The following is a 21685-nucleotide window of genomic DNA, read 5'->3' on the forward strand; positions in this document are numbered from 1 at the left end:
TTAAGGCACTCCTTTGAAATGTAAACCCCAGTGGTGCCTGTTCCAGAACAGTAGTTTGGTTCAGGTTTTACAGCACAGATGAGTTCTCATCAACAACCTGCTGGTTATTCTGATCTCATTCTCTCTCTTTCTTGCTTTTTAACACTCTTTCTTACCTCAATTTTCTCTCACATTTTAGAGCATAAATTGCATGCCAGGACTAAGAAACTATTAAATTAAGGTTGATTGCAAATGAGAAATGTATGTGAAACATTTTGACTTGCACCAATTTGCATGTTGATGAATTGTAATGCAGAAGTGTCTCTTTCTATATGGTATATAGAGAGGGTATGTAGCATGCCTAGCCTAATTGAAGGTGTTCTACAGAACGTTTTAAAAGCGAGTTAAAATGGATGCTACCTATTTTGTACAAAAAAATATAAAATCATTAAAAAAAAGATAAGTTTATCTTTCCTCATTCTTACAACTGAATATATTCTGCTGATGTTATAAATCAAGATTTTAAGGGTGTTATTCATGAGGATTTTAGGATGCCAGTAATGTTCAGTGCCCTGCTTCAAAACCCAATACAATTCCTTAGCCCTGAAGGGGGGGGTGAAAATTCTCACTCTTTTAGAAGGAGGGTATGGGAATTAAAAAGTCTTGAAATAGCAGTAGTTAATATGCATGTACATGCCAAAAACAGAGAGGGAAAGTTTCACTGCTGGGGTTACTTACAAATGTTGAGTTAGCAATAATTTTCCTTTCTACTGAAATTGCTTCCTTCTCCACATTTATCCAAAGCTGTTGAAAAGTAAAGTTAGTGTAGGAGGCTGTAGTATCAGGAGCATCCTGCTTATTTTTCTGTGAGTATTTTATGGGTAAAATGTCAAATCCATTTTCATTGCTGAAGTATACACACAAAGTCTTTTACCCTTTCTGAAAGACTATTTCTTCCAGGTTTTATTTTGCATTGTTAGTTTACTGTCTGGGGGTATGAATGTAGAATACATTTCAGGAACACAGTAGAAGTAGACTCGTGTTTTTTCATGCTACCAGTAACAGGAATTTCAGTTTTATTTCTGAGAATAGCTACTCCTAAAATGAATCAACAGTAAAGGTCTTTAATGACAGAAAAGCTACAAGTAATACTAAGAAAACTAGATCTGAAATGTTAGGAATTCAGATAAAAGACTGGATTTTCAAAAACATTTACTTGTTGCCTGGCTGTTTCTTCTGAAATATGTGGTAATATTGTCAGACATATATAGGAATAGTTTGATTTGCCTGAAAACTCCACTCATCAAACTTATTACTATACTTAAATAGGCTTATCTCTGTGTGACCCAGAGGCATCTTGGACTGTGATCTCTCCGCAGAGTCTGAGATCAAGCAAAAATGTCTTTGTTAGCTTTCCCTTTTCTTCTTAAAATGTGTACATTGGTCAATTCTAGTCTAACTTCCATTTGTCTGGTAGGAATCTTGGCCTAGACCCTGTTCCCCATCCTGTCTTCATATGACCTTCAAAAAGGCAAAAGTGGCATCTATACAGCAGGGGAGGAAAGAACTTTCTTTCTCCATGAATCACAGGACCATTATTCGCTTCCAATGAATCACTGACAGCCACCTTTAAAATAATGTTATTAAACTTGAAAATTGCTATTAACTTATCCTATAAATTTTTAATATAATACAATATGATTCATTACCGTTTCACATATCTGAAGTAGGTCATGGGAATTTAGAGTTCCTTTGAATTTTCAACAAAAAATAATATCTGATAAGTTATTATATGAATATTGCTGGGAATAGTAGTCTAGTTCTGTTGCACAGAGTTCTGCGTATTTATTTAGATATATGCATACTGTATTCAGCACACTACTAAATGTTTTACAAGTGTTGATGTAAGTAAAGGAACAATGAATCTTATATCAGCTGATTTCTAGAAGGGCAGGAAAATATTGCCTAGGGAACGTTTTTAGCCAAGTTTGGCAAACAAATACCTGGCTAAAGATTCCTCTTCCCTTCTTCCTCCAGAACACTTATAAAACTGATTTTTTCTAATTTGAAAGAACTGTGCATTTCTCATGTGACAAAATTCTTTAGTTCCAAAGAACAGTGTGAAAGTTCTTCAAGGAAAAGTTTTAGCCGTGAGTTTCATGTGACCTCAATAGGCACCATGTCAAGAAAGCCTCAGAACTTTAGAATGTACAGGTATAAATCTTGGAAAATGATTTTTTATAGGGGCGTATTGATGCAAAATTTTTAAATATTGTTTAATTGTTAAGATAACATTTAAAGGGAATTTTTAGTGACTGAACTATTCCTGTGCTGGCAGCAGATTTTGCAAACTTGTTTTCTATTTGTGACACTGGTATTTCATAGAAACAGAGAATAATTCAGTTTGGAAGGAATCTGTGGAGGTCATCTAGTCCAAGCTCCTGCTCAGAGACAGACAGCTTTGAAGCTATGTCAGAATGCTCAGGGTCATAGCCAGTCAGTTTTATTAAGAATAAGAAACAACATGGGTGCTGAAATTAAATGTTACAATAAAATAAGGTCAGCACAAAGTTGGAAAAAATGATGAGATTTAGATGTGTGTCTGAAAAACTAAGATGAATGAATTGCATTATGTTATTTATCCTTCTTAGTATTTCTGCTCAGTAAAATCTATAATAGAGCATCATGGGGCCTGAAATGTATATGAAAAGCAAAGGTAATCCTAAACTCTGTGTGCTTAGCTGCTAGAGTAGTACAGTGATGGCAAGGTAAGTGATGCAGTAGCAAGAATACTCAAGTCATTTGCCTTCAGGATTTATGCTTAACTTGAAAGCCTTAAGGGCCTTTTAGTTCATTAATAGTTTAGCTTTTTCTTCTAGATTACATGCCCTGAAGATCATTATTTTGAATAAGGAGGCAAATTAAGAATTTTACTCATGCATTCCTTTGATGTGGGATTGAATAAGAGTTGGAAAGAAAAGATTATCAAAATCTTATAATGGATATAACCATTCCAGAATTTTAATCTAAATGATTAACCATATATGTTATTCAGTAATGAAATATTACTCAAGAAATTTCTGGGCTATAGTATGTTAAAGATATGCTAAAAAAATAAATCAAAAGATGAGAACTAAATATACTCATTTCGTGTCTCTGAATATGACAGTCAAATGGAAAAGAACAATAGCTTAAACAATAGCTTAGAACTTGGGCTTATTCCAGCACCTTTAATACTCAAGGAGTCTCAAATTCCCATAAGTGCTTTAGAAAGCAATGCTATAGTGATAGTGCAATCTGTCCAAATAAACTCATTTAGGCATGCAGCAGTTTTTCAACACAAAGACTTAGAGTTACAAACTGGTTTAACCAAGGAGTTTCCACGTAGTCTCAAGACACCCATTGGGGTTTTCATAGCAATGAATTATTAGCAGAAAGAGATGAGAGGTGTCATCCTTTAGAGAGAAACTGAAGTCATCGGTAGTTTTCTTCTTTCCTTTTAATTGCTAGCACTATGTGGTGGAACCCTGTTGGTTTCCATAGCTTCAGTAAAATCAAGTTTCTGTTCCCTAAGTCCTTGTACAGAATGTGACTGTCTACTTCTGTCATAGAGTTACACTTAAACATGTCTTAATTTCCTCAGTTTTCGCAGATAATTGCATTGTGAAAGCTTCAGTGATGATCATGTCAAAGTTTTAAAAGTAGCCTGTTTCTTGGATAAGCTTTGCTATTCTTTCAATTCCTATTAGTGTTTTACTCTTAGTCCTGTTCCTCCTCACTCCTTGTATGTCCAGTTACAATTATCACTTAGTGGGTTCTTTTCCTTTCCTTGACCTGACTTTTTCACTTTTGATTGTGTAGTCCTGGGAGTTTGGAAATCTCTCAGGGTCTGGTTGGTGAGAAGTCTAGCGTGGAGTGACACAATATGACAAAGATTTTTTTTTTTCAAGTGAAGTGGAACCTTTCACTCCCTAGAAACAGCATTTCCCTCCTCCAAAGAATGTGCATCTGTGTTTTGATTAAACATTTTGGATATTTCATTTCCTCCCATACTACTTTTCAGCTACTCATCAGACTGCGTTTTCTGTGCCATTTGTTTGCTTTCATTGTATGTATCTAACTAAAAAAGGACATATGTTGCCTAACTTTTCTGTATGAGACAGAAGAAGCAAGGTCATGATGCTCCCATGATGCTGGGAAAGACTATGTCTACAGATAATAAAGAAGTAGGATGAGGAACACGTTGAAGAAAAATGTAGGCATAGATGTTTGTCACAGATCAGAAGCTATTAATGTGAGCTTAATAGTGTACAATACTGAAAACCAAATCTGAAGAGACTTCACATCTATCCTTTTGCATCAATCTGTATACAGGCAGGTGACACATTAGCATTTTTTCCAGAGATTGCTTCACTTCAGTAGTGGTTTCATTCCTTGTCCAGATTTGCTGTTTTACAGCATTGTAGATTTCACATGTATTATGAAAAAAATGGACTTTTTTTTAAAATTCTCATTCCTGAATGCTGTACTTCATCTGGGCAGAGCTGGGAGAACAGTATCCCTCCACAGATAACATGTGAGAGTAAGCACATGAAGCAGTTGTAGCTGAAGCAGTTGTAGTCGTGTGTATTGTGGTTTTGTAATGAATGTGCTGAACCTGGTAAGGGGCTTGAAAACAACAAATGGCACCATAAGAGATGAAAATCTGTACCATATGGAGCATAATATAACTATGGAGTCTCGAAACTCTGACTCTGGGGAGTGTGCCAGCATACGTGGGAGAAGTGAGAATTTCATGAATTATGTTACTCTTGAGTAGATTTGAAAGTACAAAAGAGTTCAACAGCACTCTGATAAATATGAAAATGTCCTTGTTCTCTGAATGAGACAGAAATGTGGCTGTGATGTTTAGGCTTTGGAAACTTGGGTTTTGGATAAAACACAGTAGAAGTACAGTATAGTATAGCATGGGCAAATACCTGAAAGCATTGCTGGAATGATTTTAGCCTAAAGACAGGATTAGAAAAGTCTAGTATTAGGGTAGGAGATGGCCAAAGAACCATATGCTGTATGGCAGGAAACAGTTTAGTTATTTAGCATGTATCACTATTTCTTCAGAATATAAAAACAATGCTCGTATAATTGCCACATTGTGAAAGAATTGCAAAGCAGAGTCCTGTCTTGTCTTAAAGATTTTAGAGCATGGAGTACGTGGGTTTAACAAACATTTTCTGTCAAAATCCTGAATTAGATGAAAGTATTTTGCATACTATAAAATCACCTGTTCATTTCAGTGGGATGAAGCACTAACTTGTTAAACTGTTGTTTGCAAAGTGGCTGTGTTCTGTTAACTGGGTATTGTTGAGTGATGGGTAAAACACCCCCACTATATATGTGCCATTGAACTAAGCATGGCTGAGTGAAAGGTAGAAAAGATCCTTCAAAATCCTATCACTTAACTGTCAGATGGATAAAAGAGAGTGGTATTTTTTAGATGAAAACTACTTTGTGGAGAAAAATATTGAACAAAGTCTTCAGAAGTACTTACACCCACTGATCTTTCCAGCAACCTCAGATGATCATCCTCTTCCTTGGGCTTGGTATATCTAGAGGTATTCCCTTCATAATCATCTTAGGTGCCAAACCAGGAAATCTTACCTGCTTTAGCACAGAGAAAAAGAGAAAGCTTATGAAGGACTGCTTCGGAGCAGCAGCAAATCCTGGTCTGTATCTAATCTTCCAATAACTGTCAATTAGGGTCAGAGTTTTCAATCATTTGTCCATTTGTAGACTATATTACTTGATTCACTCTACTTGCCCCACAGCTCTTAGTGGTTTTTTTTCCCCTGACTCTTGCCAAAAAAATTAATTCCCCACAGTTTTCTAAGCTTGACTCATTCTCAGCTTTCACTTTCTCATGCTGTTGAGTAGTTCCTGGAGAAACTTAATATTGTAGAACAAGGGTGAATGTGGTTTATGGAAGGAGGTGTTATTTTTTTTGGTCCCATGGGAGAAAGTATTCGGTTTCTTCATCTGAAACGGAAGTATCCTGAGGGAAGAATTATAAGGGGAGCCACAGCTGGTAGCAGCCTTAGCCAGGACTCAAGTACTGCTGTTTTGTAAAACTGTTTTTGTTATTAAAAAGGTACCCTGTGAGAGATTAATTTTGGACATAACAAAAACCTGCTGAATATTCCAGCGAAACTGTTTTGAATATCTGTAGAAAACAAATATTAGTTTCATACTTTACTTTTTATAAGAAGGTTTCAGAAGTATGACTTCACTTAAGCAGAAATGTAAAAATTAAAAATTAATATGCAGTGATTAAAGAAACTTACTAAAATGTATAAAAAAAAAAAAAGTAAAGTTTCAAATTATGTATCTCAGTGTATGTTTCATAGTTCAAGTAAGGGACATGTTTTTCTACCATCTGAAATAAACTCAACGGTAGTTTATGAATTAACATGTCCTCTCGGCAACATTTACTTACAGGAAGGTGCTGAATTATAAGAATTGAAAAGCAAAAATAAGTAAATCTAATTTTTAACAAATAGAGTATAATTGCTAAGCCAACATCACCATCAGAAAAGTGTGCATTACTAACACAGAGTGAGAAAGTGCCTTGCCTGTAGCAGCCAAAGCTGAAAAGCTTTAGGATTTTGATGCATGTATATCAAATTCTGAAAATCTGTCAAATGCAGACCAAGTCTACACTGACTTCAGAGGTTATAATATACCTTTTTATTAAAGTATTTTGACAGTTTACATGAACAAGAGAAAACCAGCATTGCTTAGATTAAAGAAAGGTTAGAATTTACTGAACCTACAGATCATCGGTGCTCTTAAAAAGCTGAAGGATAGTTCCCATTGTAAAATTCAACAGACAGTTTTTTAAGGAGTATCAAGTAACAAAGTTGATGGGGTCTTTGAAAGTTGTAATAAAGGAAGACAGAAAAAAAATACAGCATGTATTTAGGAATGAGTCAGCTATTATTCTGTGAGCTTTCTCTTGACTAAATTTGCTCTGACAAAACCTGCAAATTTAGGCAGCGATTCATACTTTAAATGCATCTGTAAAAGATGTGAGGGAGAAAAGCATTCCACAAATTTGGCTGTGAACTCCAGAGTAGAGGTAGGAGGCCAGCAGGGGAAAAAAAAAAAAAAATCAAGCATCTTGAGATAAAATTATTTTAGGTACACTATTAAAAGTAAAGAACATAGGCTGTGTTTTCTGTTTGTGTTTTCTTAAATACATAAAATTCTGCTTCTCATGAACATGTGATTTGCTAAGAGATTTTTTTTTTAAAGTCTCAAAATTTTATAAGGGAACAGAATTACTGCAAGATTACAAATCACAGACTAAGTTATAGTCAAAGGTCTGCAGAACTCTGCTGTGACCACTCTTAATTTCCCTTGTATTTACCGCTAAGCAGCATTTCTTAAGGCTTAATGGAAGAGTTACACATTTCTGTGATACTGTGTTTGGATTTACGTTTATTGTGAAGCAGGAAAACAATCTTACATGATGGAAACTTGATGATCTTACTTGGAAAAAAACCCTGAAACCAGTGGAAAGCATTGTAGGCTTGACTTATTTATGTCAATTCTTTTATTTAGATACTACTATTTATTTATTATTTACATAATTCAGCACATTACAGCTTTATTAACATTAGCTTAGATTCCATAACATCTAAGCAAAAGGGCTCCCTTAAACCTGTAAGTAAAAAAAATATAAGCACAAAGATCATTTCAGTAATAGAGGCTGTGGGAGTATGTGTTGTCACCTGAAACATTTTTCAAACTCTGGAAACCATTCTGGGAAATACAGCTCCTCATTCTGTCTTGGACCTTTTGCTGACTGATGGACTCTGTGAAACAGGCTTCCAGTGCGCTGCCATGACAGGGTAATGTTGCAGCAATAGTTAAATGAATTCTGTGCAGTTCATGTCTATTTTTTTTCTAGCTTAAATGACAGAGAGCTTCAAAATCATCTCACTTCAGAAGATTATCAGAAATTCTTTTAGGAGCACTGAAGTAATTAAGTCATTCAAAAAGTGTCTATGTGAGTTCTGCTGTCAACTTATTGATTAGAATTAAAAAAAAAAAAGACATTAAAATGGAAAACAACATCTAGGTGACTGTGGTATGCCCATTTAGTATGGTAAAATACAAATCACTTGGCCCTTATGCAGTGAAGAACTCAGTCTGCTTTTGATGGGCATTTCTGATCTCATTTCTTCTTCTTGGACTTGTATTTTTCTATGATTTTGTTAAAGAGTGAATGACTTTACATCATTTGTAATCAAACTTTGCTCTAAGGCAAAATGCAGCTCTTGATCAGAAAAAAGAAAAAAAATGAGACACAGTAAGGAGGAAGTAATTTGCAGAAGTATATGGAAGGCTACCATTCATGGAGAGCTGTAATGTCATGGGAAAATAACTTCAGAAGTTCTCGGTGTCTGCATAATTCTGTTTCCATGGAAGTCAGTGTGGAACAATCCTGGGGTTTACTCTCTGGCAAAATAAAAATGCTGCACCCTATGAAGATGCAGCCTGCTATATGGTTGCTCACAGCAGCGTGTAAAAAGAGAAGAACACAAAAGGAAGATTAAATAAGAAGGATGGGTCTCTGGCCTTCTGGCTACCCAAAACCATTACCTGCTGGGGATTCTTACTTTATTTTTGTGATCTTTATGTTGGCTGTATAACAAGTCTTGAGGGAAGAGATTCAAACTGCCCAGAACTTGCAAGTTTTATTTTCTTTCCCTGGCATGTGAATCATCCATCATCTTATTCTGACCCTAAGTGTTGTGTTTTAGTATTTGCAGAAGGTGTAACACCAGTCATCTGAAGTGATACTGTGTCTTTGTTGGAGGTTGTCCACCCCTCCCAAGCCAGAATTATGGCCAGGCCTCTTCCCTACTCAGGTCAAGCTGTAAAGAACTCAGCTGATTCCTGTGGAGGTGCAAAGCCCCATACGCGAAGGGCATAAAGAAGTAGGCTTGTGTAGTAAACCTTAAGAAAAAGTACTGACCTTCCCTTCAGTGGAGGAGAGGAAGGAAGCCTCTGGGGCTGGGCTGGGAGAAATTATTTTGATTTGGTAGTTTGACCTAAGTTTCTCTGTTTGAAAATTAAACCTGAGCCAAGAGAGAAATTTGAGCTTGATGCTAAATCCCTGAGAAGCATGAGATATCCAGCATGAATAGGAGGAAACTAAGGCAACAGTTTGTTAAGCAAAACTGGGCATCTTGTACTATACTAAGCCTTTTGTCATGCTATGTGCATTACTGAGGCCTTGCAACAAAAGGTGGGAGAGCTAGTATGAAACGAAACTAACAATTAAAAGAAGTACATTCATGCATCTGTTGCTGAGTAATTTTATACAAATCTTCCCTGTATAGTCATTAACTAATTATATGGGGTTTTTATAGTAGTAGCAAGTGGAAACTTAGACAAAGAGATGGCAAGATTTAGGTCAAGAGATAATTTAACTAATACACATTGAACGTAAAATTATTTGGATCTGGACCCTAATATATTTGAACATGCAAATAACTATGCTTGAGCAATGCCATTGAAGTTAGTAGGTCTGAGACTTGTTCAGACTTTTTTGTCCCTATATGTTTTGGGATTTTTGACTAAATCTCTTCTACTGAAGAATCCCAAAACAAAGCAGGCAAGCATATTTAGGCCTGAATATGAATCTCAATTAAAAAGTATCAGTGGAGTGTCCCAAAGGAGGAAGACTTCTGTTTCTTTACACCTCTTCTCATCTGTATCAGCTGCTATTAGTTCTTATTAAACATTTATTTGCATTGTCACCAGGCCTCTCAGCTCATTGTTAACTTGCTTTGTAAGCATCCAAGAGAAGTAAGGCTTGGAATAGAAAGAGGGCAGTGAATTAGCTTGATAGATATTTATGGGGAACCACTCCCAAATGTAAGAGTCAGCACAAGAGAAAGCATGAATATTCCACCTTGGAAAATGCAGTGGCTAAGTGATGGTTCAGCTGCTGTTTCGGGCTGAGGGAAGGCAGACATTTTCATTGGTTAACATGAAATCACAGGGAGACAGAGATATGCCAAGAAAAGCTGTGATGATTAACACTCTTTTTTTTCTGGGATGGGAACAAAGGACATGCAAAAATGTAAAGGGTGGGGAGCTAACCCTCACAGAAATGTTCAGGAAGTATTGTACTAGTAGACTACTTAATTGGAACTTGGAGTTACAACTCGTCAACTACAATGAGTTTTTAATATAACAACCATATGCTGATGAACCTGCACACTAGTAAGACAGAGCATGAGGTGATAGATCCGTACATCAGTATTGCTGCTCAGAACTGAAATACAGTAGCTTTTAACCAGAATGTTCCTATTGCATTATTTTTCAACCCAAGGCTCTTAAAAGGCTAATTACCCATGAGTGATGGTAGCTGTGCTTTTAGCCTTGTTGGCCATGAGCTGTACAAAGACAGAAGATTTTTCTGTGTAGTCAATGCAGGCCCTTCAAGAACCACAGTGAAAAAAAATGTGTAATTGCTCTCAGCTTTTGCAATGCAGTTTCTGGTACAAGAAAGCCTTGCAGGGATATACCTAGCTGCAGAGGCAGCTAGTGTCTGACAGCTTGTAGATCCTGTTGATCAAGTCAAGGACTACAGCCAGAATAATTGCTTGAAATTTTCTGGATACAAAAGTGCCGGTGAGGAGTGCTGCCCTGTTCTTTTAAAAGGTTATTCCTAAGGGGAGGAATCGGAATAGTCTTGCAGTGTGACAGATGCATATTTATGGATAAATGTCAAGGGCTAGCACTGATTCTTCTGAGAAGCCTGCAGAGTTTTACCACATCACTGCCTGAAGTCAGCATTGCTGTATTTTCTAGCTCTAAAAAGTTAATAGAAAAAAGTATGGCAGGAAGAAAAGAGCATAGGGAAAGTGTGAAACCTTTTCAGAAATTATTTCCTGCTAAGAAATCTAATGAACTTTGTGAAGAACTGCAACAGCTAAGCACACTGCACATAACAGGCAAGCTTTGATAGTATTTAAAGCTCTTTGGGCATGCTTTTTTTTAATTATGATATAGCTATCTATGTTCCCTAACCAACTAAAAATTATGTCCAGATTTCTTCTTGCTACCCTGATCTTCCTCTTTCCCTATCAAGAGCAGGTTTTGGTATTTGTAAATCTACCTCTATTAGAAATACAGATTATTGCCTATTTTAAAAATCTCTTTGCAGTTAATAATAAAACCAACAATTCAATTTTTTTTTAGAGTTTTGTTTTTTTTTTTTTCTTAAAAATCAAGTATTGTTCAAACTTTATAGAAATTTGCCCTTGGTTTTAGTAGTGTTTTAAGGCTTTTGTTCTAGTCTTCCTGAAGTGTGTATAAGTACACAGTTTTTCATTCTTATGTGTTGGAAGATTATCTTCATTAATAATATGACATACAGAAAAACTTAGAGGAAAATATTCTTAAAGTATTTTTAGAGTGCATGTTGGTGTAGAGTGCACTGTATAATTAGGCATGTGTTAAAATATTGGGAAAATAACCTGAATCTGAGATGATCCTAATGATGAAAGGGAGATTAAATCAAAGATTTATAATGGTGGCCTGGAGATGTTTATTAACTCTACAGAAAATATATACAGAGTGTTTCAGTATTATAATGTTTTTTGTATTATAGCTATCTGACAAGTATTAAGATATGTGTAGTCCTAAATCCTTCTCCTTGGATTATAAATTAGTTGAGTACTGAAAATTTATTCACAATTATATGCTGCAGATTGCATGTGCATCTCTTGAGTAATGAGAACTGCATGGCTTGTGAATGTAGAATACTGATAACAGAATTGAGAATTTGACATGCTGCAGGCTAGCAACATGCAGGATTTTGCACACAAAATGCATTGCATGCCTGACCTACTAATTGAAGTACAGTTTAAAAACACAGAAATTAGATGTGATTTAAATTAAAAAAAAAAAAAAAAGTATAGGGGTGCCATTTTTATTAGTAACTCTTCTCACTAGGACTGAACTGGATACCTATTCGTAAACAGCAGTGAAGGAAACAAATTACCAATAATCTGAGAAGCTGAAGAAAAAAGAGTATTTTTAGTGCCCTGAACATATTTTATTCACAGTAGTGTACATATTCTGCAATATCAATAGTGTTATATCACTGTGATAAGCCTAAATATCTAATTATAAAAATACTTTGGGACGGGAGAGACTTAAAGGATCAAGCATTGCCTTGAATTTAAAGACACCCCCCCCCTATATATAGGTGGGTCTTAAACCTGCATCTACCTTTCTACAAATAAGAAGGAATCCCTTGCAAAAAATAATGTTAGTTTATAGAGAAAAATGTAATAACTAATATATAGTTCCCAAAAAGGGTTAGAATTGTGCTTTTGAATTCTATGTGAAAAAGTGACTTAATTTGCAAGTGTGTATGTGTATATGTGTATTTATCTTTCACTATATTCTCACAAGTAGTAGAAACAATAACTAGGATTATTGAGTAGACTCTTGTAATGTGTCTTTCAAACATTTAATTCTAGCAAATAAGTAAGATGAAAGAAATAGTCTTGTTTTGTGGATTTTTTTTTTTAAGCATGTGAATTTGAACAATGATAGCTTTTCAAGATAAACTTGTACTAAAATATTTCAGAGCGAAATGTTACTCACTGTTAATGTTTATAAAGACAGTAGTTTTTAAAGTCTTTTTTCAAAGCTCTGAAGTATTTTTAGTCTTTACCTCTCATTGACTTGGCTAAATTCATATTGGAGTTCAGATGCTAACTTATATGGCTGCTTTGGAAAACAATTAAATTTAGGTCAAATCCTGTTTCTGTAGGAGTATCCATTAATTCTGCCACTAACTCTGAGAAATTTTTTTCTTCACAGCCTCTGTTCTTTAACTGACATTTTTTTCCTGAGTCACCTGCCTTCAAGTGTAGAGTTGCCAAATAAAGTCATTTCTTTAAGAAGCAAGGATAACTTGCTCAGGCACTGTGAATAAATTCTGCAGAAATCTAGCATCTGGTGATGCATTTACTTTTTTTTTTTATTTTTCCAGGGGAATTCTGGCCTGGGATTCAGTATTGCTGGAGGAACAGATAACCCACACATTGGGGATGATCCTGGGATATTTATTACTAAGATTATTCCAGGAGGAGCTGCAGCAGAGGATGGAAGACTCAGGTAAAAACTAACTTATTATGTGTGTCCAGAAACAAAATGCATCATTATTATAAATTATTCTCTAGGAGTCAAATGCCAACTGGGTCTTTCATGGGGTCAGGGGAAATAAATGACATACAAGGGTCTCCATTCTGCTACAGTAGGAGAACTGATTTAAGTAGCTTAAAGCAACTAAATGAGGTTAATTAAGTCCTGTATAAAGGGACATTTGTTGGTGACACCTCCATCTGTGTACCAGTCATTTCATTTAGTATAAAAGGCAAGACGGGGACAGGAGGATGAAACAGGCATATCATCATGAAAATCTTCCCTGCTTGGACTTTGTATGTTCATGGCTGAAGAACAACGAACTGATGTTATACATTAAGGCTATCAAGACTTCCCAAACCACAGAGCCATTGATAAATAGCCATATCTATTTGTAGATGCTTCCTGTTATTTGGCTGCAGTAATGAAGTGTGCTTGCTGCTGTTTCCTTAAACATTTTTTTGCTCTGTGAGGATGTGTTGGTTATGCTCTATATTCTGAGTAATCTCCAGAGTAGTCTATTGCTGTGCTCCTGAGATGAACACGTAGGTCACTTGTGGTTCTCAAATAAATGGTGGCACATCTCTTAAACAAGAGGAACCACAGAAGTGCTTGTCCTTCTCTTTATGGACTGAACGCAGAAAGGCTTCTGCTTGTCACGTAGACTGCCACCCATCTGTCAGTTGTGAAGCCTGCTGATGTTCCAAAAAGGCAATTTAGCTGGGAAGACTTGGGATAAAATTCTGAAGCTTTCATGATCTCAGAACTGGAATCTGAGCTCTGAGAACCTTTGCCAAAAACAGATGGTCTAAAATTCATGAAATGTGACCATATGGTAGGAATAACTTTTTTTCCCAAAGCCTTTTCCTTTAATTCAAAGTTAAAAGTAGGGAGAGTTGGCCAGTTCTTTGAGCAAGTTTTGGATATTTCTCATACTAGGTTAGTAATTTGATTCTGGAAACAATTCTTATTTTTACTGTGATGAGGATTCATGGTGGTTGGCAGTTCCTGAAGAATTTCTGGTCTAAATACGGTTGTAGACAGAAGTAGGAATAATCTTGTGTAACTTTATGACTAAAATGCAGCTATCTACCCCTAAACTAGTCATCTTAGAGTCTCCTAATAGTCATGAACAAAAACCCAAGCATTTCTAGGTTGTGATTCATCTCAGCCTAAAGTCAATGTCTAAAATAGAACAGACAAAACTTATCTTAAAAAGGTTTATATTTTCACTGGTGACTCAAATGAAAAGGAGTTTCTTCACCTAGTTCAGCTGTAGTGATCTATACTGCAAATGTTTGCATTGGGCCAGATGAGCTTCATGCAGAACAGAGCATGAGAAAAGAGTATTTGGAAATCATGCTATCAAATTTGACATGATGAACAACGTGGCAGGTGTGTGTGTGTCTTAAACCTGCATCTACCTTTCTACAAATAAGAAAGAATGCCTTGCAAAAAACAATAATATATATTTTTAGTGGAGTTTTTAATTACTTTTGAAAGCTTTTTTAGTTTAAGAAGACAGAAGCCACTGCAGAATTTTGTCATGCTATCTTTGTATGAAATATTTCATAACTCATTGCTATACTAGTTAACTACTGTAAATTTAACTCATGAATATTTAGTAATTACTGTGTTGTAGAAGTCTTAGAAAGACTTTCTAAACCCACAAAAACCAGCATAGAAATGCAATTCATTAATCCGTAGTAAGATTAGACCTGGTAAACTTTGTTTTGTAATAAAAATTTAGAAGTATATTTATCTTATTAGTAAGATTTGGATAATATTCTTATAGTATTTTTTAGCACATTTTGAAGTAAAATGTTATGACTGATAAGCATATATTTGGCATGGTCACTTTTCCTATTCTCTTTTGTAAACACCTGGAAATGTGTTTATCAGTGATCATTACTGATATGCCACTGAACAGAAGAGCTATCCTGAGGCACTCTCCACTGACTTACATGATAATTAATTTTACGTAACAGCTAAAGCCACTCTATAGGAACAAAAGCTCAACAACATGCAGTAATATTTGCCAAGAACAGCAATAACCTAGGTTGCTATCAAAAGCCCAGTTTTGAATTACCTGAGAATGGGAGACTGGTGTTTATGGACAGAAAAACTATACACTTTGTGTCCATTTTTGCCTCAGACACTGCCTGCAGATACTCTATATTATATAGCAGTCTGGACTGTTTGAACAGGCTTCTAAATCTACCGTTTTTAAATCATGAAAGCCTGTAAAATCACATCTACTGCATTTTACATGAAGTCCTTTTGATCTAACTTAGCTGAGTGAAGTTCTTCAAATAGTGAGTCTGTGAAAGCAACTTGTAAAAAATGGACGTAATGCAAATATTTTATGTATATATGAGTTGACAAGTGGAAGAGTAGGTCAACTGGATTTTCCTGTAAGTCTGACAAAAGCAAATGCAGCCTCCTGCACCTGGGAAGAAGTAACTCTCCAGTGGGCAATTTATAGTTATAAGTACATAAATATCAAGTATAAGTACCTGACTGAAATGAATGAAGACAAAGGAGCTAGATGTTTATCAGTAGAGCCCAACAATGGGGCAAATAGCAATGGACACAAAACACGTGAAATTCTATCTGAATATCAGGAAACATTTTTTTACTATGAGGGGTGACTGACTACGGGCACAAGTTGCCCAGAAAGGTTGTGGAGTCTCCATCCTTGGAGATATTCAAAACCTGACCAGACATGTTCCTGGACAACCTGTTCTAGTAAAGCTTGCTTCAGCAGGGAGGGTCTGACGAGGTGATCTCAAGAGGTGTTTTCCAACCTAAATGATACTGTGATTCTGAAATTTGCACCTAAGTCACCAGTGTGCCCTGGCAGCAATGAACGCCAGCATGGAGGTCAGCAGACATGCATACAGAAAGGATTGGAGGCAGCAGTCACATGATACAGCAATGGAAATTCCAATTGGGTCTGAGGAAAAAAAAATCTTTTTAATAAAGCTAGTAAGGCATTGTAACTGGTGGTTCAGTCAGATTATGGGAACTCTGTCTTCAGAGGAATTCAAAGTTCATCTGGACAAAGTCCTGAGCAATGTGATTGAATTTACAAGCTGGCCTTGCTTTGAGCAGAAGGTTGGACTAGATGACCTCCTGAGGTCCCTTCCAATCAGAATTGTTCTCTGTGTGTGAGTCTGGAACAAAGGTGGTTAAGTTCCTGTGTTTTTCTTCTTTAGTGGAGAACAGTACTTTCATGGAGAGTAGGTACAATGTATAGTGTGGGTTTGTATTGCTTCATGGCCCATATCTCTACTAAAAAAATAGTAAAAGTTATGATCTACTTCAGACTACATTTATTTTCATAAAACATTCCTAGTTTTTGAAAGACTTATTCAACTTTCAAAGACTTATCACAGAAGCACAGAATCACAGAATATCTCAAGTTGGAAGGGACCCATAAGGATCATCGAGTCCAACTCCCTGCTCCTCACAGATCTACCTAAAACTAAATCATACGATCAAGAGTGTCTTCTAGATGCTCCTTGATCTCTGACAGGCTTTGTGCCGTGACCATGTCCCTGGGGACCCTGTTCCAGTGACTGTCCACCATCTCAGTGAAGAACCTTTTCCTAATGTCCAGTCTGAACTTCCCCTGTTGCAGCTTCACTCCATTTCCTCGTGTCCTATCACTGGTCACCAGAGAGAGGAGATCAGCACCTCTCCTTCTGCTGCCCCCCTTGAGGAAGTACTAACTACTATGCTTCCATACTAGCCTCTGTGAAATGCACTGACTTCTAGAACTAGCGTAAGAACCAATATATTGCACAGTTCAGATTTTAGAAGACATTTTAGGTAAGTACACTAACTCCTAATCTTGGAAAATACAGAAAGCTGTGGAATCTTTCATTATATCCATGTAATATATAGACAATAATTTCATAATAGTAAATAATATATATTAAATAATGGAATAAAAAAATAATTATACATTTGATTAGCTAAACGTGAATATAAAAAACTTGGGACTGAAAATTAGTGTTTTTTCTTAATGCTGCATGCCATGTTTCTTTGAAGCTTTGAGTTTTAAGTCAGTGAAAGAGAATATAAAACCTCTAGAAGTGGCAACCATTCCCACTGAGCTGAAGGAAAATTTTTCTCAGTAGTTTGATCTTTTAAGACTTTTGATGCATAAAAATGTCTGCTTCTATCTCACAAATGTCAGTTGTCCATAAGCAAACATCTACTTTTTAATAAAGAAGCTCTGAATTTAGACTTCTTTTACTCTCTGGAAGAAAGAGAATTCCAGTAATTTATGTCTCAGTGCCTTTTTTTGTGTTTTATTTGAGTTTGTGTCAGAGAAAAAAATACTGTGGTTGGTCCAATTGCCTAAATAAAGCAAAAAACTTCAATATATTATCTCAGCAGTTCCTTCTATTGACACTTCTTGATCATAAGTGAAATTCTGGCTTCTAAAAGGCAACACACATCTAAAAACTTTAGCATACTCAGTGAAAACGAGTGATCAGCTTATGGAACTTGAAGCACAGTGTAGTGGTATAACAATTAAAAAAAAAACCCTGAAACATTAGTAAAAGAATAATAAAAAGCTTTCAATTATGACCAAGTTTAAAAGATCAGAGACTTCCAAAATATGAATTTATTTTCAGCAATCATAAACCGAAACTGTTTTGAGTCAAGAATCATTCTGTTTACAGTTTCTACAGTCCAATTCCAATCTTAAGATGGAGGTATTTTTTTCAAAACTCTTGTCTACAGGAATTAATATGAGTTCTTTGTCTATTGCCATCAGAAAATACGCTTCTCCTTTCTGTGAAGGCAAGTTTGAAAATGTGAGTTTTAAAAGGTCTTGGGATCTGAAAAACAAATAAAAGAGTCTTGGCTAGAACAAGGAGTCAAATTTTACATTTCATACCAATCTCTTGGTCGTAGGAATCTTACTGAACCTGTGATTCAAAAATCAGTTACTGCATATACGACTGAATATGAATGAGTTTATTTGCAGAACTGAGAGATAGATTTGGATGGCCTTGAGATTGAATTTCAAGGGTTAATATTGCACCGAAGATTATTTTGGTATTTGAGCCTAAGCTGTGCTCAAGAGGAAAGAGGGTTGATGTGTGGGGTGAGTCAAAATGAAGAAAGTGGTTGTGCCTGGAGGCACAGTGCCCTGGTAAGCTGTTGGGACCTGTAGCTGTTTCATTCATTCTTTCTTCTAGGAAACTGGTGTCTAGCCTCTTTCTATTTGTAAACGTATCAATTTTTTTTTCCTTAAAAGAGTGGATATTTGTAAGGAGAACATAAACATGCTGAGAAAAGTAGATCGATTGTAGGTTGGTTACCTTTGGCAGACTAATCAGAAACAGCACATGTACCCCCAGCTATCTGAATACCATAGGTTAAAAACTACTAAGGCTGTGCAGTGTTTATCTTTCCTTTGTAAATGTGTCTTTCCTGATTACTTTAATTACTGATTGTCAGATGGTTTAGGGTCATGAAACTACAGCATTTTTAAGGCGTACTGTGTTGTTCTACCATCACCATAATAGTTAGCCCCATTGCATTTTTCTCCCTCCAGCTTTCAAAGTGATTTGATGTGGGGAAATGAACATAATACACATGCTGAAGTGAGGAGACAAGAACCGAAATAACTTGCCCTCAGTCATCTAGAAAATCAGGGAGAAATCTTGGAATAGAATAGTGATACCTTCTCTCATATTTCTGTGCCTTACAGGCTTCAGTTAAATGCCTACCAGCAAAGGTTTTAAACAAATTAGATGTGTTCCCTTCAGTTGTCAACTAACCCACTGTGATGTGTCAAAGGATTATAAATTTAGCTAGGTATATGTAGTAAGAGAGGAACTCTGAAGATAAGACCCTTTCTCATGTATATTTTGTTAATTTTTCTTAAATTTAACTTTTATTAACTTAAAGATTGCGTTCTGATCAGATTTCTAAAAATACTTCTGTATTTCACTAAACACGAACCAGAGAGGAAATATGACAATTTCATGCTATTTGTTCAAAGCTGAAAACTGGAGTTAAGAAATAATAACTATTAATATATTAATGACTATTGTGTGCCATTTACCTGAGAAACTCAAAGGAAAGAAGAAATGGAGAAGATGAAACAGAAGCAAGTCCCCACTTGAGAGCTGGCTAGATAAAGGACACCCCCCACCTCCCGGCTTCAGTCTTTGCCTTGTGGGCTGCCCTGACAGTGCCTTGCCTCTGAAAGTCTGAAACCTAAATACCTCCAGCAGCAGCAGGCACACAGTTGTTGCCTGTTGGTATCTGTTTGTAGCTCTATCTTACTTACTAAGAAGTGAATTGGGAGTGATAATAGGAAAAAACTAGGGGCTTTTTCAGATTAATATGAAGAGCTATTCCCAGGAGAGATCATGTTATTTACAAGTGTGTCATGTGTCTCTAATCCAGTTTGGGCAACTGGCTTTTTTCCACCATCATTATATATCAAAACAGAAGTGTGTCTGCTTTGTGATTCACTGCTTAAGTCCCCGTTTGTTAACTTTTGATCTTGTATTAAGCCTATCAGTACCAGGTCTGTGTGCGTTGCAATGGCATACAGCTTGTTCAGGATGTTATTATAATTACAGTAATGCCACAAAACACTGATTCATATCTGCACTGTTTACAGGCCTCTGACAATGCTATTAGTTCAGTACATAATTTACTAGTAAGTTAATAAAGAGACATTCACCCCATTAGGCAAAACATGCTTGCTTTGCAGACAGTCATAAATTAGATCATGAATTACTGACTGCTCACTCTGTCCTGGTTTGTGTTAGGAAGTTTGATCTTATTAACTCAGTTTGTATATCTGTGCGTATCATTTTTTGAACTACTGTAGAATTGAAAAAAGATAGAATTACCACAGGGGATCTGCATGAAAAAATACAGGTCACAAAATCAAAGTTGAACATGAATTACCATGGTTCAAGTTTTAAATTATCAACTTACAGGTCTTTTCATCAATGGAATATGTTACCATGTAATTCTCTTCTCTGTTGCCTTCGCCACTTCACTTTTCTTTAGCTGAATCCTTCTTTTTATCTCTTTCCTTATGCAAAGTTTGCATTCCTTATTCTGTATTGCAGATCCCCAGTGTGCCTCTGAATTTGAATATATTTCTGCTTTTCCTATTTTGAAAATAATTTGGTAGGTTGTAAAAATTCTCTTATGCAATGCAAGAAAGGAAAGGGAAATTATGTTTTAACAACTGAGTTCTCAGGTAAAGAGAACAGAATTTAATGGTTAGAAAAAGGTACCTCTCTGGCTTGTGGTATTTGAAACTGGTGAATTTTAGGGGCTTCTTTATAGACAGCAGTGATGGACATTTTTTAGTTTTCTTTTTGTAACACAAAGGATCGACTTCTTCCCCCTATAAGTTTCTGAGCTGTTTTCCACTAATTGAAACCACTGCATGCAAATAACACTTAAGCAAGTAGCATGGTATTAGGACTTAAGATACACTACAGCTATATAATGCCCATTGCACTATGTATTTCATTCAGTGGTACCGAACTGGTTAACAGGGCTCTATTCCCAGAGTTCTTTTACTACCCATCCTGCCTGAAATTACAGTCACCCCAGACTGCTGCAGCAGCAGAACAGCACCATACAGCCAAATCCAAGTGATTATTTCATCAACATGTTTGCGCTGCTACTGTAGTTACAAATTTAAATAGCTCAGTGATAATTTATCTGGAATAAGAAGCCTTCTATGGTTACATACCTTAGAAATCATCAGCCCTCTGTGGAGTCTAGTGTTAGTCAAGGAAAAAATATTTCACATTTGTTCCTGTACTCAACAGGTGTAATCATCTGCGGTACTGTTGAATTCTAAATTTCCTTCAATTCCCACCAAACCTGAAAATAAGATTTTGGATAAAAAAGAAACTGACTTAAGCTATCATTAAAAAAAAAAAAAAAAAAAAAAAAAAAAAAAAAAAAAAAAAATCCTTTTAAACAGTTCTTTATAACAAGCAAAGACCTGATTCTACAACTTTTAGGAAAAAGCTTGGTTAACTTTTTGCTTCTGGCAGCCAAACCCACTAATACATGGTGAGACAGTCTGTTCATATGCTGCTAAAACTTGGCTGTGATTTGAATAAACACTTCAGTCTTTCAGACTTCAGCTAAACTGTATTTCCTGACAGTGCCTCATCATTGTCACATTCCTGACTCCACTTTTACTGCAGCTGTTAGAGCAGGGGTTTAAAATTTATTTCCCCACGGCGTGTGAGTTTTAACATCAAAATTGAAAGGTGTGTGAATAGTTTGGTTGTGTTGCTTACATCATGCCATTCTGCATGTTATTCTGAATCACACCATTACAAAAAACAAACTTGTTTTTTTTTCCTACTTACCTGTTTCCATTCTACTCAAAGTTGCAGCTAACTTTGTGTTAAGCGTGTAGCCTAATGGTACTGATGATCTGAAGCTCCTGAAG

At 36.0% G+C, this 21685-nt stretch overlaps 1 protein-coding gene across 21 annotated transcripts in view; it reads left to right on the plus strand.

Annotated features, from left to right (window-relative positions):
- The window catches only part of DLG2 (discs large MAGUK scaffold protein 2), a 1033591-nt gene that overhangs the window by 665190 nt on the left and 346716 nt on the right, over positions 1-21685 (plus strand). For all 21 annotated transcript variants that reach the window (XM_042793331.1, XM_042793310.1, XM_042793308.1 and 18 more), the window contains one exon: positions 13061-13185. In XM_042793331.1, coding sequence (XP_042649265.1) covers positions 13061-13185 — 125 coding nt within the window. The remainder of the gene's footprint in view (positions 1-13060; positions 13186-21685) is intronic.

This window comes from Tyto alba, unplaced genomic scaffold (assembly GCF_018691265.1).
Source record: "Tyto alba isolate M040663 unplaced genomic scaffold, T.alba_DEE_v4.0 Super-Scaffold_2, whole genome shotgun sequence".
Lineage (NCBI taxonomy): Eukaryota > Metazoa > Chordata > Aves > Strigiformes > Tytonidae > Tyto > Tyto alba.